We start from the raw sequence: 27,490 nt of genomic DNA, 5'->3' as shown, positions 1-27,490 counted from the left end.
GGAATTGTTGGTGTACAAGCCTTCCGGTATAAAACTACTCATGAGTGCACGTACCCATTAAGTTTTCTATAGGTGACTGTCCCTGTTGACTGCACATTCTCTTCCCTACACAGGTAATTGTATGCAGAACTGACACCTATTGCACTACCTATTTGTCTCCCTGGCAACCAGCAGAAATAGTGGTAAAGCAGAGGGACTGCCCATTTACCAGAGGCAGCAAACAGCAGAGTGATGGGGAAGTGAGTGGGAAGAAAGGAAAGAATAGAAAGGGAAGATGAAGCATAAAGGAGAAAACAAAAGCAGAAAAAAAAAAATGACCTTAGCTTCTGGAGAGAAAAAAAAATATGAAAGAAACAGCAAGGCAAATGAAAACAAAAATAATTAGGCAATAAGGTGGAAAAATTGCACCAAGAGTGGGGTTCAGAACTGTACAGGAATCAAGGAATAGCACCAGGTTATTGCATGGAAGGTAGGAGAAAACATTAAAATCATAAATAGGTAGAACAATGTTACTGTAGGATAAAAACAGTTTTATCACAGAATTGGTGACAACACAGGCTGGAGAATGCCCCAGGAAAGAGAGTGGGGAGTAGGTGTCTGGGAATTTGCACTGAGCTGGGCTGATGTGCTGGTAAATTGCTAAAGTAGAGCTACATTTAAGTTTGTGTCGTCATCCCTCCACGTCATTGCTTACACAGGTATCAATGACTTGCTTCCTCCCAGCTCCCCTCTATTTCTTCATGGGTTGCATCTGTATGTATGACAAAAAGAAGGGAAAGGGTAGGTAAAAAGGCAGAACAAGGCAGTACTGGATACCATTATTTAAACACAAATGTGCATGAAGAAGAATGCATACCATGTAATGGCGACCCTGACTCTCTTTATGTCCTAGTGTAGTAAACAGTTAAAATTTATATGAGGTTTGCAACCAAACACGGTTGAGAAAAGCCCTTCAGCCAGTTGCTTGTGCAAATCCAGAGGCTGCACAAAACGTGGCCTCTGCCCTGTGCTGATAACCAACCTATAAAGCAGCTTTGGCATGAAAAACCAGGAGAAGCAGAAAAAGTAGAGATGAGAATGTATGTGTTCTCACCCAAACAGTCTACATTTCACCTGTGTCCGCAAGCCCACTGTTTCCTATAGGAGAGGTCACCCTGAAAACGGGAAACCCATTAGCATGGGCATTAGGTGGAATTGCAAAAGGGCCACATAACCATAGGCTGGAACTGTTAATGAAAAACACATTGGAAATCTTCGCTAAAAGATGTCAAATTTCGTAGGCAAATATCTGTCTATACCAAATGACAGAATAGGCTTGGGCTGCACTAGCTCTGTTGAGGCCTGTGTTTCACTAGCAAATGTTTTCTATATAAGTATTGTATTTTATCTATATAAGCTATTGATGCTGTGTACAGTGCTTTCAAAAGAAATCAGCACACCCAGTGACTCATTTGATTGCAGCAGTACCAAGTATAATGTTCCTGGTAGTAGATCTGCAGCTTAGATGATCACACATGGTGGTAACATTTAGATTACATCACACTTTGAAGTAAAATTAACACTGGCCCAAGTCTGAAACAATATGAAATGTAAGTCTGTGAATCACAGGGCTTGTATCTTAAAACCTGTGTATTTATTGAACACTTCTTTAAATGAAGTTACTTTTTTACATGACTTACTAGAGGAAAACAGCTTTATATGCCTTGAAAATCTGTAGGTTTGTGTTGTGTGCTATAGTTTGGCTAATTAATCCTTTTGATGTGTCATATAAGTACCCAATGGATAATTTTCCTTGAAATTATTAGAGTTCAAGAAAATGGCAATAACTGGAGTATTCTGAAACATGGTGTAACTCTGGACAGCTCCTCAACCTCCTTTTTGGGAAGTGATTCCACATGTGCACACAACACATCGGTGGAGGATATTTCTGATTGCAGACAAGAGGATTTGAAAGAGAAAGTTGAGCCCAAAATAGGAATATCAACGTCTTGCCCTTTACAGTGTCCAAAATGTCTTTAAACAATAATTCAAAATGTGTTTAGATATATCACTTACCATTCAATTTCTTTAGCAAATGTATCCTAATGAATGTATAGACTTGTTACATAAGCATTTGATAATTCAAGCATGATTGCCTTAATCATGATGTAGAAAATAATGAAAATAATATATAAAGGGGTAACAGAGAATGAGCACATTGTATATTTCTGAATTAATGTTTGCAAAATAAGGCTACCAGTGAGAAAAAGAAATGTTGAGTTTTCACAAAGAACTTACATGTCATTCAGGACTTAGTCTTCACTGATGTCAAATCATTCCATGGGTTATCTGCAAGGAGAGGAGCAGAAAAAGCAGAAATGGAAATTTTACCCTATGTTTTTCTAAAAAGGGCCAAAAAAATGGCATTAACTTTGTTGCCAAAAAATTATATGCACTGTTATCTTTTACTCACCCTGGTATCTTACTAACATTGCCATAGGGAAACAAGAAGCTAAGGACCTTATTTTTCAGGCAAAATGGGACAGGAAAAGTTCTGCTCCTATTAAGGAATCTTGAAGCTGTATTGATACAAAAATCAAATGAGAACATAGGGTCAGAGGGAATTTCTTACTAATTTTCAGCTTTAAGAATGGGGTTCAAGAAAGCTCAGAAAATTACGTATTTGAAACCTATGCTGCACAGTTGATAAAATGTGTCAACATGCTGATGATACTGCATTTTGTTAATGGCAATATTGTCCTCATGCTGTGCAGAAAAACAAAAATTTTCTGAATTAGCAAAAAATGATGGAGTGTTCATCACGATACCTTTTTTAAGAAAGATGGATATTATTACTGCAAATAAGGGCTTGTAAATGTATTAGCTAAGTATTACAGTTTTACGTAGCAAGGCTGCTGGATAGAATTGTTTTAATGTTCTTTTCAGAAAGAGTTAAAGGAGTGAAGGTCTTTTCTTTCACTGAAATTTAGCAGTCCTGTTAAGCATGTACCGACTTATTTTCTAGGCTCACTTTTATTCCAGCTGTGAGTGGGAAACTTCAGGAAATCATTCCTAAAAAGCACCTTGAGGTGACTAAATTACTACTTCATTTATATCAAGACGGACAAATTGAAAATCTGCCAACCACAGTCACCAGTGCAAGTCCTGCTGGACTCCCACCCAAACAGATGACACGTTTTGCCTCCTCTGTGATGCAGATATGGGGGATTGATAGTTTCAAAGGTAGGAAGCTCTAGACCAACCTTGTAGATGCTGAAAGCAAGTGGCATTCCTCCCTCTTTCCTTTGTCTCCCGATCAGGATAAGAAATGCCGGCATGGGAAACACTGAAAGCATTTTAGGAACTTTTCTTTAATGGCAATGGCACGAGTGTCCACAGTCAGCAGCGAGTAGGAAACAACTGTTGCAGTACATGGTCTGCGTGGGGAAGGTCACTCAGAAATCTGCAAGAACACGGCCAAGTCCCATTTTATCAAGTGCAGAGCAGTACTAGCAGAGCTTTTCATGTCCTGTGTTCCATGCTAGTAGCACTGCCCTTTCAGAGGTTTGTTTGAAAAATATTAAAGTGGAGCAACAGCACTAGCAAATGGCTAACCCTAACTTAAAAACAGGACTCTAGCAACTCTCATTAAGTACCTTTTTTTCCTTGTTACTTGTTTCAGAACAGTTTGGAAGGGGGTTGTTACCGCTAACCAAAGGGTTTATTTTATGTTATTACAGTGGGTATGTTGCACATGTTCTGTGTGAATGATGTTGCTGTTTTACAGGTAGGGATACTCAGGACCAGAAAGGTCAGAGAGTTAGCAACAGCTAGGGTTGATGAAATGGTTTAAGTCTCAAGACTTTGACCCTGGTAGCTGAGAGAAAGTGCAGGGGGTTTTTAGTCCAGTATTTGAGATGCCTATAGCTGCCATTCCTTCACATGACACAAACTCTCTGTATGATTCCAGATAAATTTCTGCATCTCAGATCCCCACAGGGAAAATTGGAATAAAGTATTTCTTTTAAGAGCCATAAGATTAGGAATGGTTGGATGCATTAAAGAGTTGAGCGGCCTGAAAATCTGTGGCACTAAACTCTTCTTGGAAGCTGGATTCATTTTTATCGTCCTTGTAGAACCTAATCATCTTAGAGAAGAAATCGCTCAGTAGATGTTTTTGTAAGAACAACTCTTCCCACCTTGTATAAAGCGTTAGAATAGTATTTACCTCTAGGATATATGCCAAGTACTTGAGGTTTGTAACAAAATAATCAATGTGGTTTGATTAATAGGGATTAGTATTTTAAACAAGTTTTCTGCAACCTCAGCATTAATACTTCTAATTTCACTTTATGATCAGATCTCTAAGAGAAACCACTGATGGTCAAAATGAGCTATGTATCCTGTAACGCATTATAAGTGCTTTGTGAGGTGGATAACAGCCCTGTGATTGAAAATCCTCCAGTTCAAGAACTCCAACTGAAAACTGCATCTGTTAAACACCGAAATCTTCTTGGGTGCAAACAGATCAATCTTTATGCGCTGCTCAGGACTGACATTGCTTTTGTGGCCACTTGCTGTCAAATTTATTTGTATTTTGGGGTATACAATTGTATTTCCTTCCTAAGACTCTGATTTGCATTCACTGAGCCTCTGCAGCGGTCTGAGCTTTAAAGTGCTTTGCTGTGAAGCTGCACAACTGCGGCATGACTCCGTGTCCTCTGCTTCGGGGCTTCCCACCTCCTGTACGGCGGCAGGGGGACAGAAAAGGGCTGTTACAGCCCAGACTGTGCCAGCAGGACTCCACAGAGCTCCTGTGTCAAGCTTGTTAGTCAAAATTATGTTCAATTGACAGCCAACAATTTCCATCTTTGTTGTTCATTCCCTTTGTCTGTTGCTGGACAGGATTGTTTTCAGGACTCTTAAATATTTTTATTTGTATTTTGCCATTTAAAAAAAAGAGGGAAATCTGTATGTGATATGTGCAGATTCCAGTATGAAGCTAGTGAGAGAAATTACTTAAATTAGCAGAGGAGCCCAAAATTGCAAAATCTCCAGAGTTCCAAGAGCTTCGTTACATTATTTGATACCAAATACTACCTTTGATAAACAATTCAAATGGCATATTCAGTTAACTTGTTCTAAAGTCTTTTGTATTTTAGAATAATGTTTTTCTAATAACCAGGGTGTTCAGGCACGAAAGGAACAGTAGCTTCAATATTCAACAAATATTTAAAAGCTGATCTGCTTTAAAAGCTGACTGTTGCTTACTTTTCATTTTTTCCTATTTGGGGTTTGAATTTATTAGATTTTCTCAAAGTTCCTTTGTTTGAGACTTGGTAATAACAGAACAAGGAAAACTGGTGAATCCTCTCATGGTTTACATCATTGTGACTTAACTTTTCCTTGGTTCCACAAAATATAAGTGGATGTGTTTGAGTTGGTTTTAGGATTAACACAGTATGGTCATTTTAATTTTGGGAATACATATTCATTCTTCAATAGTTCTCGTCATCAGTATAGTCTGTACTTTTTCTGCTTCCTCCAGTACGCTTTCCAATAGAAATTTGAACTACTAGTTGTAAGGCAAGTGATTTAAAAAAAAAATCAGGTGCAGGTGGCAAATCTTTTCAAGGTTAATAGCCCATTTGTAATGGAAAATGGTGACCTTAAGGAAATGTAATGATTTGTAAATTAAAAAATACAGGGATCCTGCACTTCACTGCTCATCTCTATTGACCCTGAAATGCAACGATCACGTGGGAACTAGCAGAAAGTTGGCGATAATAAATAATACCCTTTGCTGATGACAGTACCATAGATGTTCATCGTCATAAACAAATACTGAGAATGGGGAAACATAAAAATTAAATATAATCTGGGACAACAGAGTACGAAATATAGCACTGTGATGTTTGAAAAAATATTTCTGTTTTTAACATCAGTACCAAGTACGTTATCTGCATTAGATGTGCTTTTTGGACCATAAAAGTGGAAAGGTCTGTCCAAGGCAGCCTGCTCTTTCTATGAAATTGTCTATAGAAGTCAAGAGTTATAAGTTAAGCAGTTAAAGATTTTAACTTTTAAACACTGGCCTAAAAGTAGGATAACCTCCTGATGAAGGAGTTTGTTCTGGCATGATTTTTTTTAAGGTTTGTCTCCACACAAATATATATTCAGCAAATAAATGTGTTGTTTCTGGGTGGTTTATGTTTAAAAATGTATAAGTACATATTTATATAATATGCATCGATCCTCATTTCTGTTTTTTCTTTTGCTACTGCAGTTTATTGTGGAGTGTCATGGAAATACGCTTCTTCCCCAGTTTTTGGGCATGTACCGGCTTACTGTGGATGGAGTTGAAGTATATATGATTGTTACAAGAAATGTGTTCAGCCATCGATTATCTGTTTATAGAAAATATGATTTAAAGGTGAGAAATAAGTGCTGATGAAATAACAAAGTAGCTAAATATCTTTTCTATAAATGTTAGATTATGCCAATGCTTGAATATTGCTCAGAATTTTAATTAATTTTAAATTGTGTTATGTAAGAGCCAGCATTAACTGGTTTACTTCTGCATCTAGGCTTAGCAAAGATGAAGGATGATTTTATAGAAATTGTACAAATTTGTTTGTATTGTACCTTTTTAAATGGAGCAATTTAACCAGGTATGTTTCTTAAATGTCACTGATGGTTACAGGTAAAACCCATCACACAAGTACAATAATAATTCTGCTTCCTATGGGTTCTTATCAACATTATGGAAAGTCACAGCTGATTCTGCAGAGGGCTTTTATAAAATAACTAAATAGCATAGTAATTTAAACCAGTAAAATTATACTAGCAAAGTACATCACTCCTACAAAAGCTTCATATTTCATTCTATATTTTTAAAATAATTCAAGTAAAAAAGAAAAGGTTCTTAAAACACAGAATTTCTGTTGCTTTCATCATAAGGTATGTTTTAGTTTTGTTTCAGAAGGTTTATCTGCTCATCGTGGTTTTGCCAATAGTTAATATACAGTGCTTTCAACAAATGCCCAAAATATAGTCTTAATCTTTCTATATTAAGAGATTTGTAATGAAGCAAACTGCACTGTCCTTTCCTACTGTCACGTTTCTGCCTTGCAATTGGTTAGATAGCTGACTGAATGTGATTTATAACAACTGATTTCCAGGTTGTCAACAATTGACTTTCTGGTATTTAGCATTATTTGCAGCAGAGCTTACTTGAGAAAGATTTTTTTTTTTTAACTTGAGATAACTGTATGTATTTTAGGGCATCATAATGTCCAGATGCATTGAAAAGGGGTGAAACATAGATTATATACAGTATGTTCTTAGCATTGGTGTCAACAGCTCTTGCTATTATTTACCTCTGTGAATGCTTCTGTACTCTATTTAGTTTGTCTAACTGGACAGAATTGCTTTAAAGATAAACTTCCCTTGCCATTTAAATTTAACATCAATATGATATTATTCTTCAAAACAAACTCCTTCACTGAGTAGTTTTATAGTGACACTGCATATATTATAAATCACTTTTTCTTTATTTTGATTGCTACAGCATCTGCAGTTGTAGGTTCAGAGTCCTTTTCCGTACGTGAATATTTTTGACACGAGCTTAGAGCTCACTTTTAGCTCGAGGCTCTACCTGTGTCGATACTAAGAAAAAGAGACCAAGGTCAGCATAGGATTTCAAATGTATTTTCCTGGCCACTGAGGTGTTTTATTAAAATGACATCAATGTCAAATTTGTGAATCTCCCTAATTTTTACTATAGTAAATCCTCTTTTTTTCCTCCAGTTTGGTTTTCAGCTGATCTTTTTTCAGGCCCAGCAGTCTTTTGGAGCACAGAATATGACATAAATGGTGTATCATCAGTAAACTAAAATGTCAGGCTTTTACCAGGCTTTATTATAAGATAACAATATAATACAATGAAATCCCAGCTTGCTGGGCCATATGTAATAACTAAGACATACTGTTCCATTTAGCTTTTCTCTCCATCTTTTCTAAGTTTATCTCTGCAAACAGAATAAAACGTGGTATAAAGAGATCTGGTTGGGAATCCTGATGTTCTTTAAACTGGTATGACTCCACGCCAGCACTTCTTTACACAACACACGCCTTCCAACAAATGATAGAGCTAATTTACCCATCTCTCAATGTACAGTTATCATGTTTGTAGTTATTATTTCTTGAAGTGCTATTATGTGATGAACGAATGCTGGGTTCTTAAAGGTGCAGTCAATCTCCAAAAAATTTGCAAGGAAATATACACAGCCTTTTTTTGTCACCTCCAACTTATTCAAAAAGCACCATATTGCCCACTAGTTTTAAGCTAGAAAATAAAATTTAAAAAAAAAATCCAAAATTTCGTTGGCAAGCACTATAAATCTTGTGAACCCACAGGTGGTCTCATCTCTTCTTTTGACTTCATGTTGCTGTGAGTTGCTTTGTTCTTGTTTGTACTTTGTGATCTTTTAATTATTTTTATGTGATTATATTGTGGAACATCCTTTTCAAATGTGTATTACATATGTCCAAACAGTTATATAGAACAGGCTATTGCATAACCATACAGCTGAATTGACACAAAAAGATGAGAAGCCTTCCAAGCAAATGGAACTTCCGGAATGATAGTCTCAAACTGAGGATGAGACATGAGGAAGAAGCTCCAGCAGTCAGGAGGACAATAGATGTAGAGCATTTGAGGATTTAATCCATCTTTCTTCTCTCATGATACATCTTCTTCAAGTGATTGCAGCAGTTCAGCAGCCCTGGGCATTCTACCTACGGTATCACCGTTCTTTAAAGCAGCTCTCAAGTTCAGAAGAATGTAGTTCATCCGCTTTTTGACCTGTTATCTTAACATTTTCAAATTAGTTTCTGACATATGCACATTTTTAGATCCATTTTTTCTGTTTCAGGGCTCTACTGTGGCTCGAGAAGCCAGTGACAAAGAAAAGGTATGGTGCATTTCTGTTTCTTTTTCAGTTGTCTACCCTGCTAGCTAGTCTCAGGACAAACATAACCAGTGCTGTTCTGCCCCTTTTCTTTGTTTTCTGTCATATTCTCCCCTCTTGAGTTCTACCTCATTCCCTCCTTTATCTTTCCTCTATTTTCTGCAGACCTTTGAATATTGGTTTGCAATGGTGTTGAGATTTCAGAGGTAAGTGAGCCAATCCTCTGCCTCCTCCTTTTCCTTTTTTCTCTTCTCTTCTCTTCTCTTCTAAGTTTCTTCAGGGCCTGCCCTGTGGTAGGAAAACATCAGGGCTTTCTTCTCTTCCCTCCTGCTGCTTCATCTTCTTTCTCTTGCTCTTTAATATTGAGATTTATGGATACTCCATGTCAGTTAATGGAATGATATGACGTGGTACCATTTCCAAAGTGAATGCAAAGATGAACCAAACCTTGAATTGTGAGAACCTTTGGGTATGTAAAGCTCATACAAATGAGCAAACCACTGATGTAGATGTACATGCAACTATAATGAGAGACAGTCTCCCTAAATTCAAGGCTGAAACTTTGCTCTGAAAGGAGATTGTTCACTTTGTTTTTCTCCATCTCCAACTTCAGTTCATTCAGAAAATTTAATGTTCTCAAAATCAACATTTTCTGAGGTTTCAGTGAAATAGCCTCATGGCACTTTAGGAGAGGTTTGTCTAGAGATTCTGTAGATAATTGAAGGGGAAACATAGTCTCCATCATCTAAGACTTTGAAGATTTCCAAATTTGGGTGAAGTCCAGGAACCTGTGACCCTTGTTTTCTTAATTTTTCCTGGCACATTCCTTCTGAATTAGCATAAGATCATTCAGCAATTCACTGAAAAGACTTCATTTCATGTTATCCTCAAATTCCATTCAGACCATTTGTTTTTCCTCTAAGCATTAGTTATATCATAGCTGCCTCTCAGAGCTTTCTACAGATCACACAACTGCGCTAAGGAGCAAGGGACATGCAGTAGCTGTCAGTCCTGCAGTTCTCACTGCATGAAAAACTCTGCTAAGTTTTTCCACTTCATCCTAATGACTGAACACATTTCTTCTTCCACTATTAGGTGACTACCATGTCCCAAATGGCAACTGCAGTTACAACAGTCAGCATTAGTTCCCTTTTGCTGTACCAGACCCTCAAGATCATGTCTTGAATGGTCTCTGTGCTTTTCTTGTGGTCTATTTTTGTTCTTGTTTAATAGCACAACTGTTGTGTTTTTAAAGCAGAGGGATTAACCCTTCAGTATCTTACAAACGATACCTGTGGTCATTGAAAATCTCTGCTAGTAGCACTAAAATAATCTGATAGAAATGAGAAGGGCAAATTATTTTGATGGGACTTCTTCAGGTTACAACATTAATGCTTGGAATAGTAAGGTGAAATCTAGCAATAGTACATATATTAGCTATACAGGAGCTGATACTATACAGATATTTAGTGCAGTGTTTTGAGCAGTTTTAGGAATATGTCTCATAATAATAATAATAATAATAGTAGTACAGACGTGCTGTGGTTAATACGTTGAGTGAGAACCTCAAAGAAACAGTGCCTTAATTTCTTCCCATGTATGTTCATGGCAAAATTACAATTGAACTTGATTAGAGCTAAGCTGAAGTTGTATAGTTTTGTATAACTGTATACAATGATTATTCTCTATATTTAGTGTGAAATCATAACTACAGTAAGGCAAATAACAAAAATTCCGATCAACTTTAACACATCTAGAACCTCTCCTTTTATTTTTAGTACTTCTATGAAAGAAATACAGAAAACCTTAGTCCCCCAAATAATTCTTCTGCTATTTTAAATGTCACACATTATTTTCTTTTCAAAGGAACTAGATTTCTTGGAGAAAGAACTACACTAAGCTTATTGATGTTGCAAGCAGACAGTCCGAGGCCTTAGAACAGCTTTCTGTTACTCGTCGTTCCCCTCAAATGCCAGTGCAGTGCAGCAGGGGAGCTGCAAGTTCACACTCAGAACAAACATTTCTGGGGAAAGGAATGACTTGGGTAGACTTGTAAGTTCATAGAGGGAACAACATTTTACAAACACTTTAAGGAAGACTCTTAGGGATTCAAGCAAAGGAAAAAATAATATTTTACTTACTACATGTTCTTTGTCTGAGTTTTGGAGTCTGCTGTTTGATTTGATAGTGTCAGAAGAATACGATACTGCATGACTGTACGGTAGATGTTCACAACGTCCATCACCGCTGCAGTGTGAATCTCCTGCAATAAGCTCTAGAACTGCAGTGGTTTCCTCAGTTAAACTACTCGAGTGTTTCCGACACAGAGTTTTAAAGCTTAAATTAAAAGGGGGTTGTGTATTTATATGAATAGACAAGGAAAGTTTGTTTTTGAAATTCTGAGCAGTGCTAAAGCCCTGCTGCCATGAGATGTGTCTCTGCATGTGTGCAAGGCACTTGCTGCAGGGCCTGGAGGGCTGTAGGGACAGCAGTGAGGGCTGTGGGGACACCAGGAGGGAAAGGGTCCGTGATCCATCACTGCCAAGTGACAGCGAGCCCCAGAGCATGTTTTGTCACTTCCATTTTCTCTGGAGTAGATGTCACTATTTCAAACTAGTTGTTTGTGGTCTCAGGTGGGAATCTCAAGCCAGTCTTAAATATATTAAAACACCTGGAAAATTTTAGCTTGAAAAGTTTAAAAAGTAGGCATTCTTGCAAATGCTCTGAAGAGATTTTGGCATCTCCTGTGTTACAAGAAATTGCTTTGAATGATTAAACAAAGCCAGACAGTCTCACATACTTAGCTGATATAGTAACTTATTAGCTATTTTTTAGCCAGAGGCAAATAAATCATCAATTTATTAATATCACCTTGAAATTACATTAATAATAATAGAATTTCAACTAATAGAACCATTATTTAATTACTTATTATAAAGGCATGCACTGCTATTCACATCTCAAAAACAGAAAAGCAATAAAAGTCAGGAAGCTTTTGGTACTAAAATATGTGGCTAAAATGCCTGGCAATGCTGTAGTTTTTAAATGGACTTTAAAGTAATTCATATTTAATTTTAAATGCCAATATTCAAGTAATCAAATGTTTTTCAGATTATCTAGCATAAGATGATAGCTTTTTTTAAAGCTGCAGAAGCCAGAAAACAGAAGAGCAAGTCTTTCAATCCAAATTTAATGCAGACAGCAAATTTTAGATAACTGGCTTTGAAATTGCAAACTTGGCCAAAATTATTATGGTTTTGAGTCTTCTTCCTATCAAACTACTCTTTGTTATTTTCTCAGTTAATAGAGAAGGGGCAATTATGTAGTTAGATTTAATGGATTATAAAATAAGAAATCAGGAAAAAAGTATTTTTCTACATTAGTTTTGTAGTGTAAGATATGTATTAGTATTCAAACATTTTTTAAAATCAGGTTTTAGGAAGAAGAGCTGCCTGGAATGACTTTGAGAATGTTACTTCTCTGTCCTGTTTTCAGTTTATCTCCTGTTTAACTGTCTTCAGCTGTTTAATATCCTAACATATTGATGAGAAGGTCTGAAACTGTCATTTCAATATTTTGTGAAAATCAGTGCAGAGGCAAGCTCCATCCCTTAGACTTCGCCTTAACACAAAATGCCTTTATTTTGCATTATCAGTGATATTTTTAATAAATGCATCACTTTCTTGGCAACAAGTATCATACCACGTACTTATAGATGTCTTGAATTTTAAAAGTATTTTTCAACAGTTGTCAAATTCTGGCAGCTGCTCCTTTATTTTTTTCCTTTTTTAGGCTTTAGTTCTCTTTCTTTTTTGAATTTTTATTATTTTAATAGTGGGCATTTTCTATTCATTCCTTGGACAATTTTGCCCTCTTAAGTGAAACCAGGATAATGCAGAACTCCCCTGGTGGTCTGCCTGCTCACAATTACACCGTACTCAAATTAGCAGTTACAGCTGAGTCTGCTTGTACTTACAAAGAACGTAAGCATGTTGCTTGTGTGTGACCGACTTGGATGGAAATTTGAAGAAGAAAAGTACACCCTAATGGAACTGAAGCCAACCGTACTTCACCTTTCTTAAGCAATTTCAGAGATTACATGGTTTTAAATTAACCTAAAACTGGTTGTGTTGCCACTTCTGTGGTATGTGTTGTTTCATAAATAAGCATAAATGCAAAAAAGTTATAGTAAATACCTTTGAACAAAGGGTTTTCTATTCAAGTTCCTGTTTGGAAAAAAGAAACCATGAGTAATAGCTATGTTGCATCTAAGTTAAATTGTATGCAAAATACCTAGCTCTGATAATTAGATTGGAAGATGCTGCTAGATGTAAAAAATCACTTCTTAGCTTTGCTTCTTACATTGTGTGTTACAACATACAGTAATTAACTGATTTCTGAGAGGACAACTATAACTAAAGGAAGAAGGATTTTAGTATTAGGAGCATAGCAACAAGATTACTCAGTCTTGGGGGGTTTTTTATGTCAATAGGTAAAGCTTCATTTAAGGTCGGTTATACCAAAATTTGAGCTGTTTTTTCCTGCTATTTTAGAATTACTAATTTCAGAACAGTATTTTTTACTTATGTCTTTTAGTGATTTCAGTCTGCTTCATATGCCGATCTCACACAACAGACATGTGAAGCATGTCTCAGATTTCTTTGTGAAATGAATCTCAAGGTCACATATATACAGAGATCATAACTTTCAAACCGTCGCACTGCAGTGCATCGCAAGGATAGGAATAGACTTTCAGAGTTCAGATTCCTATTTCAGCATTTAGCCTTCACATGACACCAGTCCCATTTTGTTTTTCAAAACAAAGCACTAGTTTACCTTAGCTTGTTTGGAGTTTTTTTGTTTAAAAGTCTGTTTTCCATATGTTAAAAGAATTTTACAAAATAAAATAACTTTGTCTTGCATTTTATATGTTGCATGTTCATTTTGCAGCAGGAAGATATTAACCCTAGGGATAATCCTGGATGCATTTCCCTGAGCATTGAAAAGACCTACATTTACTGCTTTGGTACATGCTCAAATTCCTAATGCATCTACAACATTCTGCACATTTTTTTTGTGTCCTACAGGAATGCCTGTTATACTGACTGAATCCATTCCAGTGTTCCCTCTCAAACCCCATTTTGGGGTTACATCTCTGTTTCCGTTTCCAGAGACATTCCTGTTACGCCCAGTGGAGCTGCAGCCCCTCGTTTGGTTATAAACCCTGTCTAGGGCAAGGCAAATCATACAACAAAGTTTGGACCCAGCTCACGTAACTGCTGGAGGGAGGAAGCTGCAATCTTAAGCCTTCCAGAGAAAGCTCTCGTTATTCATCCATCTTGTAGGTCTGATGACTCCAGATTTTTGATTCTGTTCAAAACCACCTGTGCCAAATCATTGCAAACTGTATTTATCCTTTTTAAAAAAAATACTGACTTCCATATATGCTGTTGAGCCCAGTCCGTGTAAAGTGAATCTAACTTATTAAATTTTTTTTTAAAAAGGTGTATGTGAGCCCTTTGCTGTGAAAAGAAGCCCAGGGTGTGGAACTTCGCTCTTGGCAGATGTTTTATACCATTTTCAAACGTTAAAAACTGTAAGGCAAATTTTGCCATGAGGAGCTGTGTGAATACTGTGTCACGTGGCCAGTTCCAAGCAAACAATAAGACTGCTATGGAACTTTTCTCCTACAACATTATCTTTGCCTTTGTTAGGCGAGAAATTGCTGCCAGGTTCTGAAGACAATTAGTCCTTTTCCTTTTTCAGTCCAAGACTTAGCTGCCCTGCAGCTCTTTTAACAAGCTTCTTCCAATATGTCAGCGTTAATGTTAGCCACAGTCATTATTTTTGGTCATGATGCACAAAAATCCCTTTGGGATAAAACAACAACAACCACAATCTAATATTCATTTCAGCACATTAGGATAGGATGCTAAATTGAGCTGTGTTAAGAAGTCTCCAAAAACTACTTCCATGTTCATATAGGAATAAAACTTCCCCTGGTTCGTGTCTTTCAAGATAATTTTTTTTTCAAAAACAATGTCAGTGGCCTGGTTTTGCATCAGGTTTTACATTCTGCAATCTTAATCAACAAAATATTTATTGCTTTTTCAGCCTTTTTAAAGGTAGTGAAACCTTCCTGCCATGAAAATTCTCTGTGACAATGGCAAACTTTGGAATCCAAACCTGAAGTTTACAAATAACATGCTTTTTTAATAAATAAATGCTTTCATGCTTGTAAAATCTGTTGTGCCTTTCTTGCATCTTTAAGTAGGGGATTAAAAATTATGGAGATAGTTCAGAAAGAAAATCTATTATTAATTTAGTGGAAGTAGTTAGATGTTCATCTCCTGTGCAGCTCTTAAAATATTTAGTTCTTTAATGATTGTAATATGTTCATTATAATGAATTACATTCTGGGAGAATCTTTTTCCAGCAAGGATTTTGCTTCATTGGAAATATTTGAGACTTCATTAAGAATAACCATATCAATTATTTCATTAAAGAAAAATCTCATTTTTTTCGTTCAGATAGTGTTTCAAAACTGCCACAATGTGGTTTTCTTTGTATTTATTTATTTCAGAACATAAGAAGAAAATGTACATATGAGGATTTTTCAGCATGAACATGTATATTTTAAATAACACTGAGAGCTCCTCCTAGTCGTGTATTTCATAGATTTTAATTCCTAAATTTGCAAAGTAATTGTAAGATAAGAATTTTAGTTTAAGTACTACTAGAATTGTTAGTAGTGCTGGCTGTCACTAGCAATATTTGAGCCTGCAGCAGTATCCTAGGACTATTCAGCTTTTAAAAAATGGGGAGAATGATATGGCTTAGCACACCAAAAAAGGCTTTGTCTAATAATGCCTAGAAAAGAGGAAGAGAATAGGCTGGGAGGCATCGTACAAATAATGTGGTGAAGGCAACCACTGGCACACAGCCTTTTAGCAGTGGGACCCACTGCTTTTATTTCTTCTTCCTTTTTCCTCTCATGCCTCGGTACCAGCTTTAAATTTATGCAGTTCTGTACTTGCCAAGTCTTCTCAGCTACAGGTGAAGAAAAATGACCTCAGATAAAAATCCTCAGAGGGATTACTGAGGACCGGGGGAGCCTGCACAAGAGGCAGCAAAGACTCTGGCTTTTTGGGAGAGCTGATTCACTGCCCTGAATGTCCTTGGAAGTGCCCCTTGGGTCTTGTGGTGGCAGGCAAGAAATGCGGCTGTGTCAGCTTTGCTAGCTCACTTTTGTTAAAAATAGATTAGAGACAAGGTTAAAGTGGAGTATGGCACCTGCATGACTGGCTTACCAGCTCTAGCATCTTCTGAAAAGATGTTGCTTGTAACATAGGTAAAGTTTATTTTTACGGACGATGGGGCTGTGGGGCGGCAGAGCGCTGCCCCCCCACCGGGGCCAGCTGGCTGCTGCTGCGTGGTCTGTGGCAGAACCTGCAGGTGAACCTGCATCACAAAGTCTCAACCACAAGCACATCCTTCCTCTTTACCCACCCCAGAGCTTTAAACAGCATTAAAAGGGTTTTATTCAGAGTTAATAGGTTTGTTTCACTTTGACCTCTGCCTATTTAAATAAATAACTTGCATATACTAGGTGTGAAGATAATGTGGGAATTTTTTTTATTGACTTTGGGCTAGAAATGAAGGGAGCTTGGTTTCCTTCATTCTTTGCATTATTGTTTCATATGAAATTAATTCAGCCAAATCTCCTCTCCATTCTGAAGCATCCCACACACTGGATTCCATCCTCTGGTGTTGACAACATCCCTGGATCCGCAGTCCTGCCTCTGCAGAATTAGCCCTCATCTATGGGACAGTTTACTCCATTGCATATGATAATCTCTACAGCTGTTAGTCTGGAAGGCTTATCTGGTATTTCCCCTACTCATTTGCACCCTAAACCACTTACTGAGTAGACTAGGAAGAAAACTGGTGATGCACGATGTGCAGTTCTATTGTAGTAACAAATTTATTGTGAGCTTCAAGAAATGTCTAAACGTCATCCTTATGTAAAGCGGAGGAGCACTGCATGGTGACTCCTCCATGGGAGGAGGATGATGAGTGGTTATAGCTCCATCTCAGCTGCATGGGTTTTTTTCTTTATATTTTTAATTAAAATAGAGGGTCTCAGAGGGTATTTTAATATATCAGAACATTCTAGATGCAACACAGTAATAATTCAGAGCAGCCAGACTGGGACCTTAGTTTTTCCACAGTTCGTAGGTGTCAGGATGCAATGAATTTAACAGGGATTCATAACTATTAGCATGTTATCAATTGTGGTTTTGGGCAGTTATTGGAAGAGAATGGTCACTTTTCAGAACAAAAGCAGCATTGTGAGATCTTGAGCAATTCACAAATTCCAGGTTCAAAAAAATAAATTTGGACAGCTGGGGAGCTGAGTCTTTCAGCCATGTCTACGCACAACCCAACAGCAAGAACATCTGGGAACTGTGAAGATCTATAAGGGCATTTCAGGGTCTGCTATGATGCTCACATTTTAATGCTATGCTTTCCAATATGTACGTTTTGGAGAAGCAGAAAGAATCTCTGAGATTCTCTTCCTTACTGTGTTATAGGAAGTAAATAAATTTTATGAAAAATACCATATCCAGTAAGGTTATAAGCCATGTCTGACTAGTTGAACTCATGGAGGACATTCCAGTGGGTTAACTGCCTTTTATTCCTAGCAGAAGGACTTTCAGATTAAGGGGAAATTATTTTAATCAAAGTACTCATTAGTTCATGGTCATTGTGTGTTCTTCTCTAATATTTATTAAAGGTGGTGTGCAGGGAGAAAGGCTGTTCTTTGCTCTTGATGGGCCAATTTTTTAAAGCCTCTGATTGCAGAAGCTGCAACACTTGTAGTTTGTTTGACCAAATACCCTGAAGTAACTGCTTTTTTATTTGTTGGCTGCTGTGTTTTTTTAAGTAAACTTCCAGTCACTGCCCTCTGCAAACAGAGCCTGTTTGAGGGCTCTTCGTACTGAAGGCAGCGGTTACTCTGCCTGCACTGGTCACGTGAAAGTTTCTGGCTTTCCTTAATGCTGTTGCAAATCGCTTAATGGGAGAGTTGAAGATAATCAACTAGTGCTCCAACATCAAGAATGTTTAATTACTCATTTAAAAGGCAGTGGTCTTCTCTGGTATTTACCACATCTAAGCAGCATGACATAATTCATATTCACTTGATGCTTTTTAAATAATGATTTGGTATTAGGCACTCATAAACATTCACAGTAGCTGTATAAAATGCAATCCAATCTGACTTCATCCATGAGATCTGATGGGACCACTTTGTTACAAGGTACAAGTTGCGTTTCCACTTCACTTATTGCCAGTCACTTTGACAAACGGCATCTTGGAAGAAGCTCAATGCAAATCAAGTATTGAGTCGGAGATTTTGTTTTAGCTGTATTTGCTGCATGTCTGGTAAATGTATACCTTTTAGGCTGTTTACAGGGGGGATAAACTAAGGAAATGTCTCCATGGGTGCAGTTTGGCGAGCTGTGTGCAATGGAGGTGCCTCTGCATCTGCTGCCAGCGGGGCTGCCGCACCGGGCCAGCAGCTTCACTGCACGGCTCTTTGCAACCCCGCTCTTACAGGAGTTCTGGTTTATTTTAGGCCAAAGAGCTGCCGACATTCAAAGACAACGATTTTATTAACGATGGCCAGAAGATTCATATTGATGAGAATAACAAAAAGATGTTCCTTGAGAAACTCAAAAAGGATGTTGAGGTAAGAATGTGCCTGTTCAGCTGCATGTGATTAAAATGTGTGGCAAACTGCAGATATCCCAGGAAATCATACCTGTGATTCATTAATGAAAACTCTTGTTTATAAGGCTGTAAGCACTGACTGTTTTAAATGAAACACAATTTAAACTTTCAGGAGTTGTTCACTGCTTTTGCTGATGTGATAAATGTCTTGCTGCCATAGCTGGTTAGCACACATTGTCCCTGCCTTGATGATGTGATGTTAAAATGATGGTACTACTTAGTACTTAAGCACTTTACAAGCCTAGTGCTTCCAAATGCCCCCAAGAGAGAGGTGAGTATTGTAAGTTGTGTTTACAGGTGGGGGTACACCAGAGCAGAGGCCGTACACAGACCGCAGTCCGTAACAGAGGACGTAGCGTCCTCACTCACAGCCACGCATGTTCTATTTGTTTCATATCAGTAATCCAGTTTCAAATCATCCTCAGGATTGCATGAGTAGAGTGTAATTTGTATATAGCAGTTAGACTCATTATCTTAATGTAGTCTTTCATATAAATTTGTAATCGTCTGAATATAGTGAATACTTCATAGAAAAATGTTAATACATGAATTTAATGTAGTATTTTATTATAACTGATTTAGTTCTGCAAATAAAAGAAAAATATGAGGCTAACTAGTTCACACAGCTTGACTTTAGTTTCCATAATTGAAAATATTGTCACTAAACACAATATTTTGCAACCCTAATACTCAAGGCATAAATCTGTTTTCCTTGTTGAGAGACCTCATAGCAAAATATGTCTGTGACTTAGAATCAGAGGGTACCAGGTTTTTCAGCTATTTGTATCAAAATGGCTCTGTGAATTGACTTCTTCAGATCTATATCTCATTAGTTGCACAAAACAAAATGCTGTAACTTTAAAATTTACCCAATAATTTCCTTTTGAGGAAATCTAATTTCCTATAATAGTAACAATTAGAAAATTATGGTGATGATAACTATGGAAACATAAATATTTTGTGAAATATCTATCTCTGTTTATTTTATATTTAAAATATTTGCTGGGAAACTACTCTATCACACAGCTCTAGAGATGAGTTTATTTGGATTTAAGTTTTGTGCTCTATTAACATGTGCTGCTGTTGTTGACTAACACTTTTAAGTAGATTGCAGACAATATCTTAAATGTGTGCAAGGAATGTGGAAGATACTTTATTACCAGAAAGTGGGCTGTTTGCAAACTCCTACATCATTTACTGGACTTTAAATATGATGAGAGATTCTCATGTCCTGAGAGGCTATTTTTTTTATGGTTTTGAAATTTACACAGAGCATTATTCTGATAAATATCCATGTAAACCACTAGTGTGAAGTGATCTGGCACCTGATCGTAACAATGCCGAGGTGTTCTTTAACCTTGTTTTATGGGTGGTTCTGCCCTTGTTATGTAACTGGTAGTACACACTTTGTATCCAATGTGTAAACACTCACGTTTCACTACAATTGAAAGAAATGCGCATGTAGCATATGATTATCTTATCACACAGTATTTATAGCTAAGCATATTATGGAGTAGTATTCTAAACTACATGACTTTATATGTGTTCTTGTTTGTCATTAAGTGAGTTCTGTTTCTATATTTCTCTCATGATCAAGTCCGATGTCCCCTTTCTGTGTTCAAACAAATACCAATTCCTGCTGATTTGATATCCTCTTGTCCATTTTCCTGCCTCCTCAGTCCACTGAAAGTGTCATGAGAAGAAGTACATAAGGATATTTTTTCCATTTTAAATCAGATGATCTTTTCCTTGTGCTGATCTCCCTAAGTCTTTTTGCTGTCAGCAGCAGCACACCTTTTTCCCAAGAGCCGTTCTCCCTTAATTTGTAGTTCACTCTTTTTCCCAAAAAGTCTGTTCTCTTTCATGCTTTTTTGTATGATTATTGGTAGATTTTTCTTCTGCCTCTCTCAGTATTTATCAAATACCTAATGATATGCATGGAGTCCTTCCACTCCGTGGCTTTTGGCCAGTCTCATCTGTTCTTCTTGAATATTGTTGTACATCGTCTCTTCAAACTTAGATCTCTAGGCTTGTGAAGAGTAATTTGCTTTATTATATTGAAATTATTAAAAAACTATTTCTTCTCTCCCCTTAAAACCACTTCTAAATCTCACAATATTTCTTCTAACACTTGAATTTACAGTCGCTTTGTTATGTCTGATTCTTCTCTTTTCTCAGAATCAGGATTTTGACAAACTGTAGTTTCTCATTTCCTAGCGTTTTGTACTCATTTCTTTCATCACTATCACTATTCCAAAGCCTGGCTTAAATCCCTTCTTCTCTGATCTCCTCTAACCTCCTTTTTATAACCATTTGGAGTTTCTAAAAGCTGAAAACTGTTTGTATTTTCAGCCTGTTTTTCTGCATACCGTGAGCAAGGGCTCCACAAGTGCAAAATGGCAGTATTGCTTTTAGGCTGCAACACAGCTCTGCCCTGCTCATCCCTCACCCCTTTGAAATGTTTATCTCATCTTCCTGCTTTTAGACCTTCCTTATTTCCATCCTCCTCTCTTAACTCCCTGCCTTGTCCTGTTCCATTCAACTAAAACAACACTTTGTCTATACATAAAGTGTACTCATCTTTCCGTTTTCTAAAAATTCCTATCCTAAACCTTTATTCAAAACCACCCTTTCATTCACATTCATGTTTTGCTTACGTGATTTGAATTTTGAGCCTGTCACTATGAAGAGAATATAGCATCATTTCATGTCTTCATGGTGTAAAACTTCACTACTTTCCACTGCAAGAATATTTAAACACTTTTTCATCATTCTTTAGAAAGGCTTAAAAGGGAGTGAGGGGCCAGAATTAGCAGCAGATTGTAGCACGCCTGCTGGCACAGAGGCTGCTCTGGACGTTGAGCGGTGCCAGAATGGCCCTAAATGAAACACGGGACAGAAGTGACAGTCATCGGCTCACACAGACACTGGCCTTCACTGCAGCAAAAATCATTTTTCCCTGAGGATTTTGGGAGAGTGGCTTACAGCTTGGTATAACATAAGTTGGAAGTGACCCGTGTCCTGTTACTACATCTTAATAAATTCAAGTATCTCTCTGCTACTGGCTTTATTGCTTAATCCTCCCTTTTGCTCCCTCCTAGAAATGCCCGTTTTTCTTCACTGATGACATCTTTGTGTAACTTCTCCTGTTTGTAAGCGGAGCTTACGTTTTTCAGTGATATTGATAAATTGCTTATTATCACTTTCTAGTTCCTTGCTCAGTTAAAACTCATGGACTACAGCTTGCTGGTTGGAATTCATGATGTTGAAAGGGCTGAACAGGAAGAAGTAGAGTGTGAAGAGAATGATGGAGAAGAGGAAGGTGAAAGTGATGGGACTCATCCCATCGGAACCCCTCCAGACAGCCCAGGAAACACACTGAACAGCTCGCTGCCCTTGGCTCCAGGGGAATTTGATCCAGCTATTGATGTTTATGGAATAAAATCCCATGAGAGTAAGCAGTAATAAGTATTTTTATGTTAAGATATTTTGCTTCTAACATTAAAATCCTAAAGTTTTTGCAACATGTAAAGGCAAAGTGAAACAGCAAAATATAGTTCTCTCTGTAGAAGAGGAAATGAGTTGCTCTTCGATGCAGCAGAAAGCAGAAGACACCTGTAATGTTCGACATTGCTAAGAACATATTTCTTAAATATTGTGATGTGTGAGGATGCCGTCAAATAATTCACCTACGACACAATCAAATTGTATACTGGGTTAGCTATTCAGATACAGCAGTTCTCAGTTAATTCATGGGTGTTTTAATCCATTTCAGGAAATCTAGTATCTAATTGTTCTTTTCCTGACAGATAACACTGTTAAAAACAGTCTGGGAAGAATGAGAAAAGCAGCATTCCAACTTGTATTTCACTTCTTTGGTTGCTTTTTGAAAATTTGTGCACTCACACCCAATTTCTGTGTTCCAGCTATGAAAGTTGTTATAAAGAGTGTGTAAGAAGCCTGAAACTAGGTTTGATATTAGTGTGTAAAACTATGTATAACTAGTTACCTGTGGCTGTTCAAGACAGGAAAGTTATTATTTACACACATACAGATAAAGAAAATATGATCTTGTTTGTTGACATGGCCTTTCATACAAAACTGTGTAGTTTTTCCAAAAAGGAACATGAAACCCACATTACTTGTAGTGAGCAATAATTCCTATTTCTGTATGCTAGTGTTTTATTTTACACTCATTTAGGGGGTTTTGCAATATATTTGAGTGCAGTTAAACTCTCAATTAAGAACAGCTTGAGGCTGTGGTCTTTACAAATCTGTGATTCTGACTGACATTGACCTGTCTTAGCTGGTGATTGAGCCTTATAAAGCCTCCTTTGTTAGAAGGAGGACTCGGGATTAAGATGTATCAGAAGTCATTCTTACTGCTATGTATTTGCCATTTGCAGATGCACCTAGGAAGGAAGTATACTTTATGGCCATTATTGACATTCTTACTCATTATGATGCAAAAAAGAAAGCCGCCCATGCTGCAAAAACGGTAAAGCATGGGGTAAGTATCTGGGTTGGATTTTTCCTCTGATTCCATTTATGCTGCTGTATTTTTGTTGTTTGGTGCACTGATACAGCACAGTTCAGGAAATCGAGGGAAAGGGGAAATAGACCATAATTTTTTCTTTTTTTTTCTAGTTTAATATGTAATACCAAAGTACAGATTAAGTGCTACACATACATACTGAGAGTGGAGCTCCCTTTTCAGCTGTATGCGTAGCTTTTTATCCATAAAGAACTTTAGTGAGATATCTTTTTAGGATTTTGTCCTGAGTTTGTGAGATGCCCTTATTCTTGCAAACAAAGCTGTTCACCAGACGCTTGTAGTAGTATACAGCACTGTGAAAGGTGTTATGAATCTTATTGCAGATGCAGGGCCCTAGTGATAGCTTCATTATTTGGTAGAGCCTGTTGAAAGTTAATTCTTCAGCATATAATGTGGCTCACTGTACAAAAAATTATTTGCAAAAATAAGCATAAAATGTACGTATTATATACTCAGAGACCATTCAGTGAAGGCTTCTGATTGACTGCCATGAATTTCTTTATTTTGACTGAAATAGTTGCTTAGCAGCAGACACCAAAGAACACAGTGAAGCAGCCTGGTCTTCCAGAATTACAGTTTATATCTATCATTATCACTCCTATGGTGATTTAAGGTTCAGATTTCATAAACTTTTTTAAAAGAGCATAATCATTCATGAATCTCAAATCCCTCCTTTGTTCAAGTGTCTAAAGGATCGGGGCATTGGGGAGGGGGGGGTAACTGAAGGGCTCAGGGCTCTTTAGTTTACAGTAGAGAGTGCTGTGGAAAGCTCAGCACTGAGCCCTGCACAGGCCTGTAGAAGGTAGTTTTTGTCTGTCTAGAACAATGCTGTCATTACTCGCTCTGCTCTCCGAGCAGCTGAAAGTTGATGCAGACCATATGCAGCCATTATCTGGCAATTATTAATGCACTTTGAATGCTGCAGACTTAAAAAACTCACACTTCTGGCTTAGATAAGGGATATAAATATGTTGTAAATAAAAACTATGATTATTAAGGCAGACCATGATTAGAACTTATTACAGAACATTACTTTGGTACAACCATTTTTTTTTGCTTTGCTGTCTCCATCCTGAGCCACCTGACACTGAAGTTTGTTTATTAATTGCATGCATGTGATTTTCCCCTTTTGTAAAACAGGAAAAATATAAATTAAAATGTGGCTAAGGCTCTGAAAACCTCAAATAAAACAATGAATGACATTGTGACTTCACTGAAATAGCAATTGTACGCAAGTATTGACATGCCAGACCGGAGTATGATAGTTCAGTCTTCTCTATACAAAGGCACAGCTGCTGAACAGATTGGAATCGGTTGATCAACCAGTGGGTAGCATGGTTAAGTATGCAGTAGAAATTATATAGGAGACTGAAGTACTGTGAAAGTAAAGAAGAGTAAGGAAAGTAAAGATAATACATGTCAGAAATGGAAGATGGGTGTTCTACAGTTACGGTGGTGAGTACCGAGTGTAACTGTGCTTGTGTGAAGCCTAAAAAAACATCAGTGGGATTTTGCTTGAGGGCCTTTACAATTTCTGTTTTAATGTCTGGTTCTGAGATTGCAAATGATATTAATTAAGATTCTTGGTGACAAAGCATCAAACACTGGTTCTTCCTTCTTTCCTCTCTCCTCCCAATTCTCTGTATAGGCTGGTGCAGAAATTTCAACTGTTAACCCTGAACAGTATTCAAAGCGCTTCTTGGACTTTATTGCCAACATCTTGACGTAACCAATCATGTTACATAGGAGAGACATGAGACCTGGGGACAGCAGCAGTGCCTACACGTGTAGGGAAAAAAAGGAACTCAGAGAAGCGCTCATCTTGCAGAAAGCAACCCCTTTGTTTACATCTGCTGGCAAAGATGACTGAAGTGGGGTGGAGTACTCGCTTTAACAGCTGCCTGATATTCCCAGCATAGTTCTAGCTATTTCTGACTCTTTTGTGTGTGGAAAAAAAAATAAATAAGTAAATAGAACAGCTTACTCAGAGTGCACTGTGACAGTAATACTCTGATGCTACCAGCTGAAACAGAATAAATGAGAAAAGAGGTGTGGGGTGGGGGTGGGGAAGAGTAAATGCATGTTAAATCTACAATATTGATATGAAATTGTAAACTGTGGATCAGTTTATTTTTTGAACTAAAAAGATACATGACAGTATTCTTCGTGATGATGATGATGATGATGGTGATGACGATAATAACTAAAACCTTACTGCGAATGTTACACCCTGCCACTGGCACTCCTTAAAAAAGCAGCTTCAACAGCCCTTGGTGCTGGAGGCTTTTCCCATTCAGCTCCTAGCCCTTGGGTTTTTTTCTTGTTTTAATCCTCTCCCATTTTTGTCTTCAGCGCGTTGCGTCAGGAAGTTCAGCCTCTCAGACATCTGAGAGCCGGCGTCTCTTATCATACAAAGAGATAACATAACTCATGCTATGTGTACGTTTTTGCTACAGTAAACTTATGTTAAGGGAAAACTTTGCTTGTTTCACTTTGTTACCTGAAGTCTTCGTTTGTTTTATATTCTTGCAATATAAGAACTAATAATGTTACAAGTGGGAAAAAAGCTTATCTGAAGAAGCGCATAGTTTTGGGCAATAGTAGCTCCATCTTTCACCCATCGTGAAAGATGTGCACGCTGATAGAAATTCCATTCCCTCACAATTTGCTGGGAATTCAAAGTTTAAATGCTCGTGTTGTACTGTTGAAACAGTGGTATTTTATTATAGTTTATCCCTCTAAAAATGAACCCTGAATTTTACTGTTTACATTATTAGGAAAGCAGGGATATTTCTGAATTTCAGAGCCGTGTACAATATTTGACTTTTGAGTTTACATGTAAAGTTATTTTGCAGTACAAATGAAGTAATGTTTGTCATCTTCCAAGGTGTAATGTGCGGTAGTGTACTAAAGTGAATGTCTCGCTCACCTCCGCGACAGACTCTTTTACAATAAAATGAGAAAGGATATTTCAGAGGGACTTTTCCCAAGGTAGTCTTTTAGCATCAGAATGACCTGTCCTACCATTTACTCAAGTTTGATTGTATAGTACATTGCCTAAAACTGTGCTGATCATGTTTAAATTGTTTAAATTTTTTAAACAACATTGTATTTCTTCTCTTCTTGTATTTTTCCCTGAAAGACTCCGTGCTTGAAAGAGACAAATTTACATACGCTTAAAAGTTTATCTACTTATACACTGTGCTAAAGCTGTGCCTTTAAAATTTCTTTATTGAAATTGTTAGATTTTATAGGCAACATAAGAAGTCAAACCCTCCCCGTCATCGTCTCTAACTGGGATCAGGAGTGCCAGCATGCCTTCTCCATAACTAACGTCAGTGCTGTTGAGCCCGCAACTGTGCGTAACGTACATAGTGGTTTACTTCAGAGGAGCCTATACAATAGCAACCCGTTACACTCTCTTCGGCGGCCAAAGGCAATACTACCCCTCTTGCTGTTCACTAACGTTTTTTCTCCTTTCCCCAACCTTTCCTACAGGATTTTCTGTTACATTTCACTTAGTGATGTCCGCAGCACTGTAATGTATGTGTATAGTTTTGTATTGTATGTATTTAAATAAGTTGGTACTGTGGCTTGATGTTTTTTTTTTGTCCTCTCCCTATGTGTCCCAAGTTTAATTTTCTGAAGCATGCTGTGGTTTCTTAAAGTGTGAGGTCACAGAGAGACCCTGAAGTAAAAAGGAGGTACATGGACTAAATATTGAATTGCGGCCAACAAGTGTACATTTTTAGACAATTTTAAATATTTACAGCAATGCATTCTTTTTGTCTGTGTAGCAGTTTTGTCTCTCATTCTTGCTGATAAACTGTTTATTTGGACAGGGCAAGGAAGACTCATCATTGTATATGTTAGTGCTTAGATTACACTCCAAACACAAGCAAGGCTTTATAAAATAAAGCACTTTGATGACTTACTAGGTTCATCCTTTGTTATTGTGTTTCAACTATGGTTTTGATCACTTACAGATGAATTCTGGATGTTAAAATGAATGTGTAGCCTATATTCCAAAGGGAAAAAAAAAAAAACCACAAGAAACTTAAAACTTTTTCATTAGATTTTACCCTCTTTCTTCCGGGCTTACTTTGAGTGGCTTGAAACATCCAGCCTTTGGATTTTTGGGCTTAGGCTGTGCTCTGACAGCAAACACTGAGGTTTGTAGTTCACAATT

At 37.4% G+C, this 27,490-nt stretch overlaps 1 protein-coding gene across 3 annotated transcripts in view; it reads left to right on the top strand.

Moving 5' to 3' along the window:
* PIP4K2A (phosphatidylinositol-5-phosphate 4-kinase type 2 alpha) overlaps positions 1–27,236 on the top strand; it is a 120,194-nt gene extending 92,958 nt beyond the window's left edge. For 2 of the 3 annotated variants that reach the window (XM_071805222.1, XM_065831857.2), the window contains 6 exons: positions 6,266–6,412; positions 8,916–8,954; positions 18,592–18,705; positions 21,957–22,200; positions 23,153–23,256; positions 24,950–27,236. In XM_071805222.1, the coding sequence (XP_071661323.1) occupies positions 6,266–6,412; positions 8,916–8,954; positions 18,592–18,705; positions 21,957–22,200; positions 23,153–23,256; positions 24,950–25,030 (729 nt within the window). In that variant the 3' untranslated portion in view covers positions 25,031–27,236. The remainder of the gene's footprint in view (positions 1–6,265; positions 6,413–8,915; positions 8,955–18,591; positions 18,706–21,956; positions 22,201–23,152; positions 23,257–24,949) is intronic. The other variant, XM_071805221.1, reaches the window with a different exon arrangement.
* The last annotated feature ends 254 nt before the right edge of the window (positions 27,237–27,490 follow it).

The sequence above is a fragment of the Patagioenas fasciata genome, chromosome 2 (assembly GCF_037038585.1).
Source record: "Patagioenas fasciata isolate bPatFas1 chromosome 2, bPatFas1.hap1, whole genome shotgun sequence".
Taxonomy (NCBI): domain Eukaryota; kingdom Metazoa; phylum Chordata; class Aves; order Columbiformes; family Columbidae; genus Patagioenas; species Patagioenas fasciata.
This window is presented reverse-complemented; position numbering and strand designations above follow the sequence as displayed.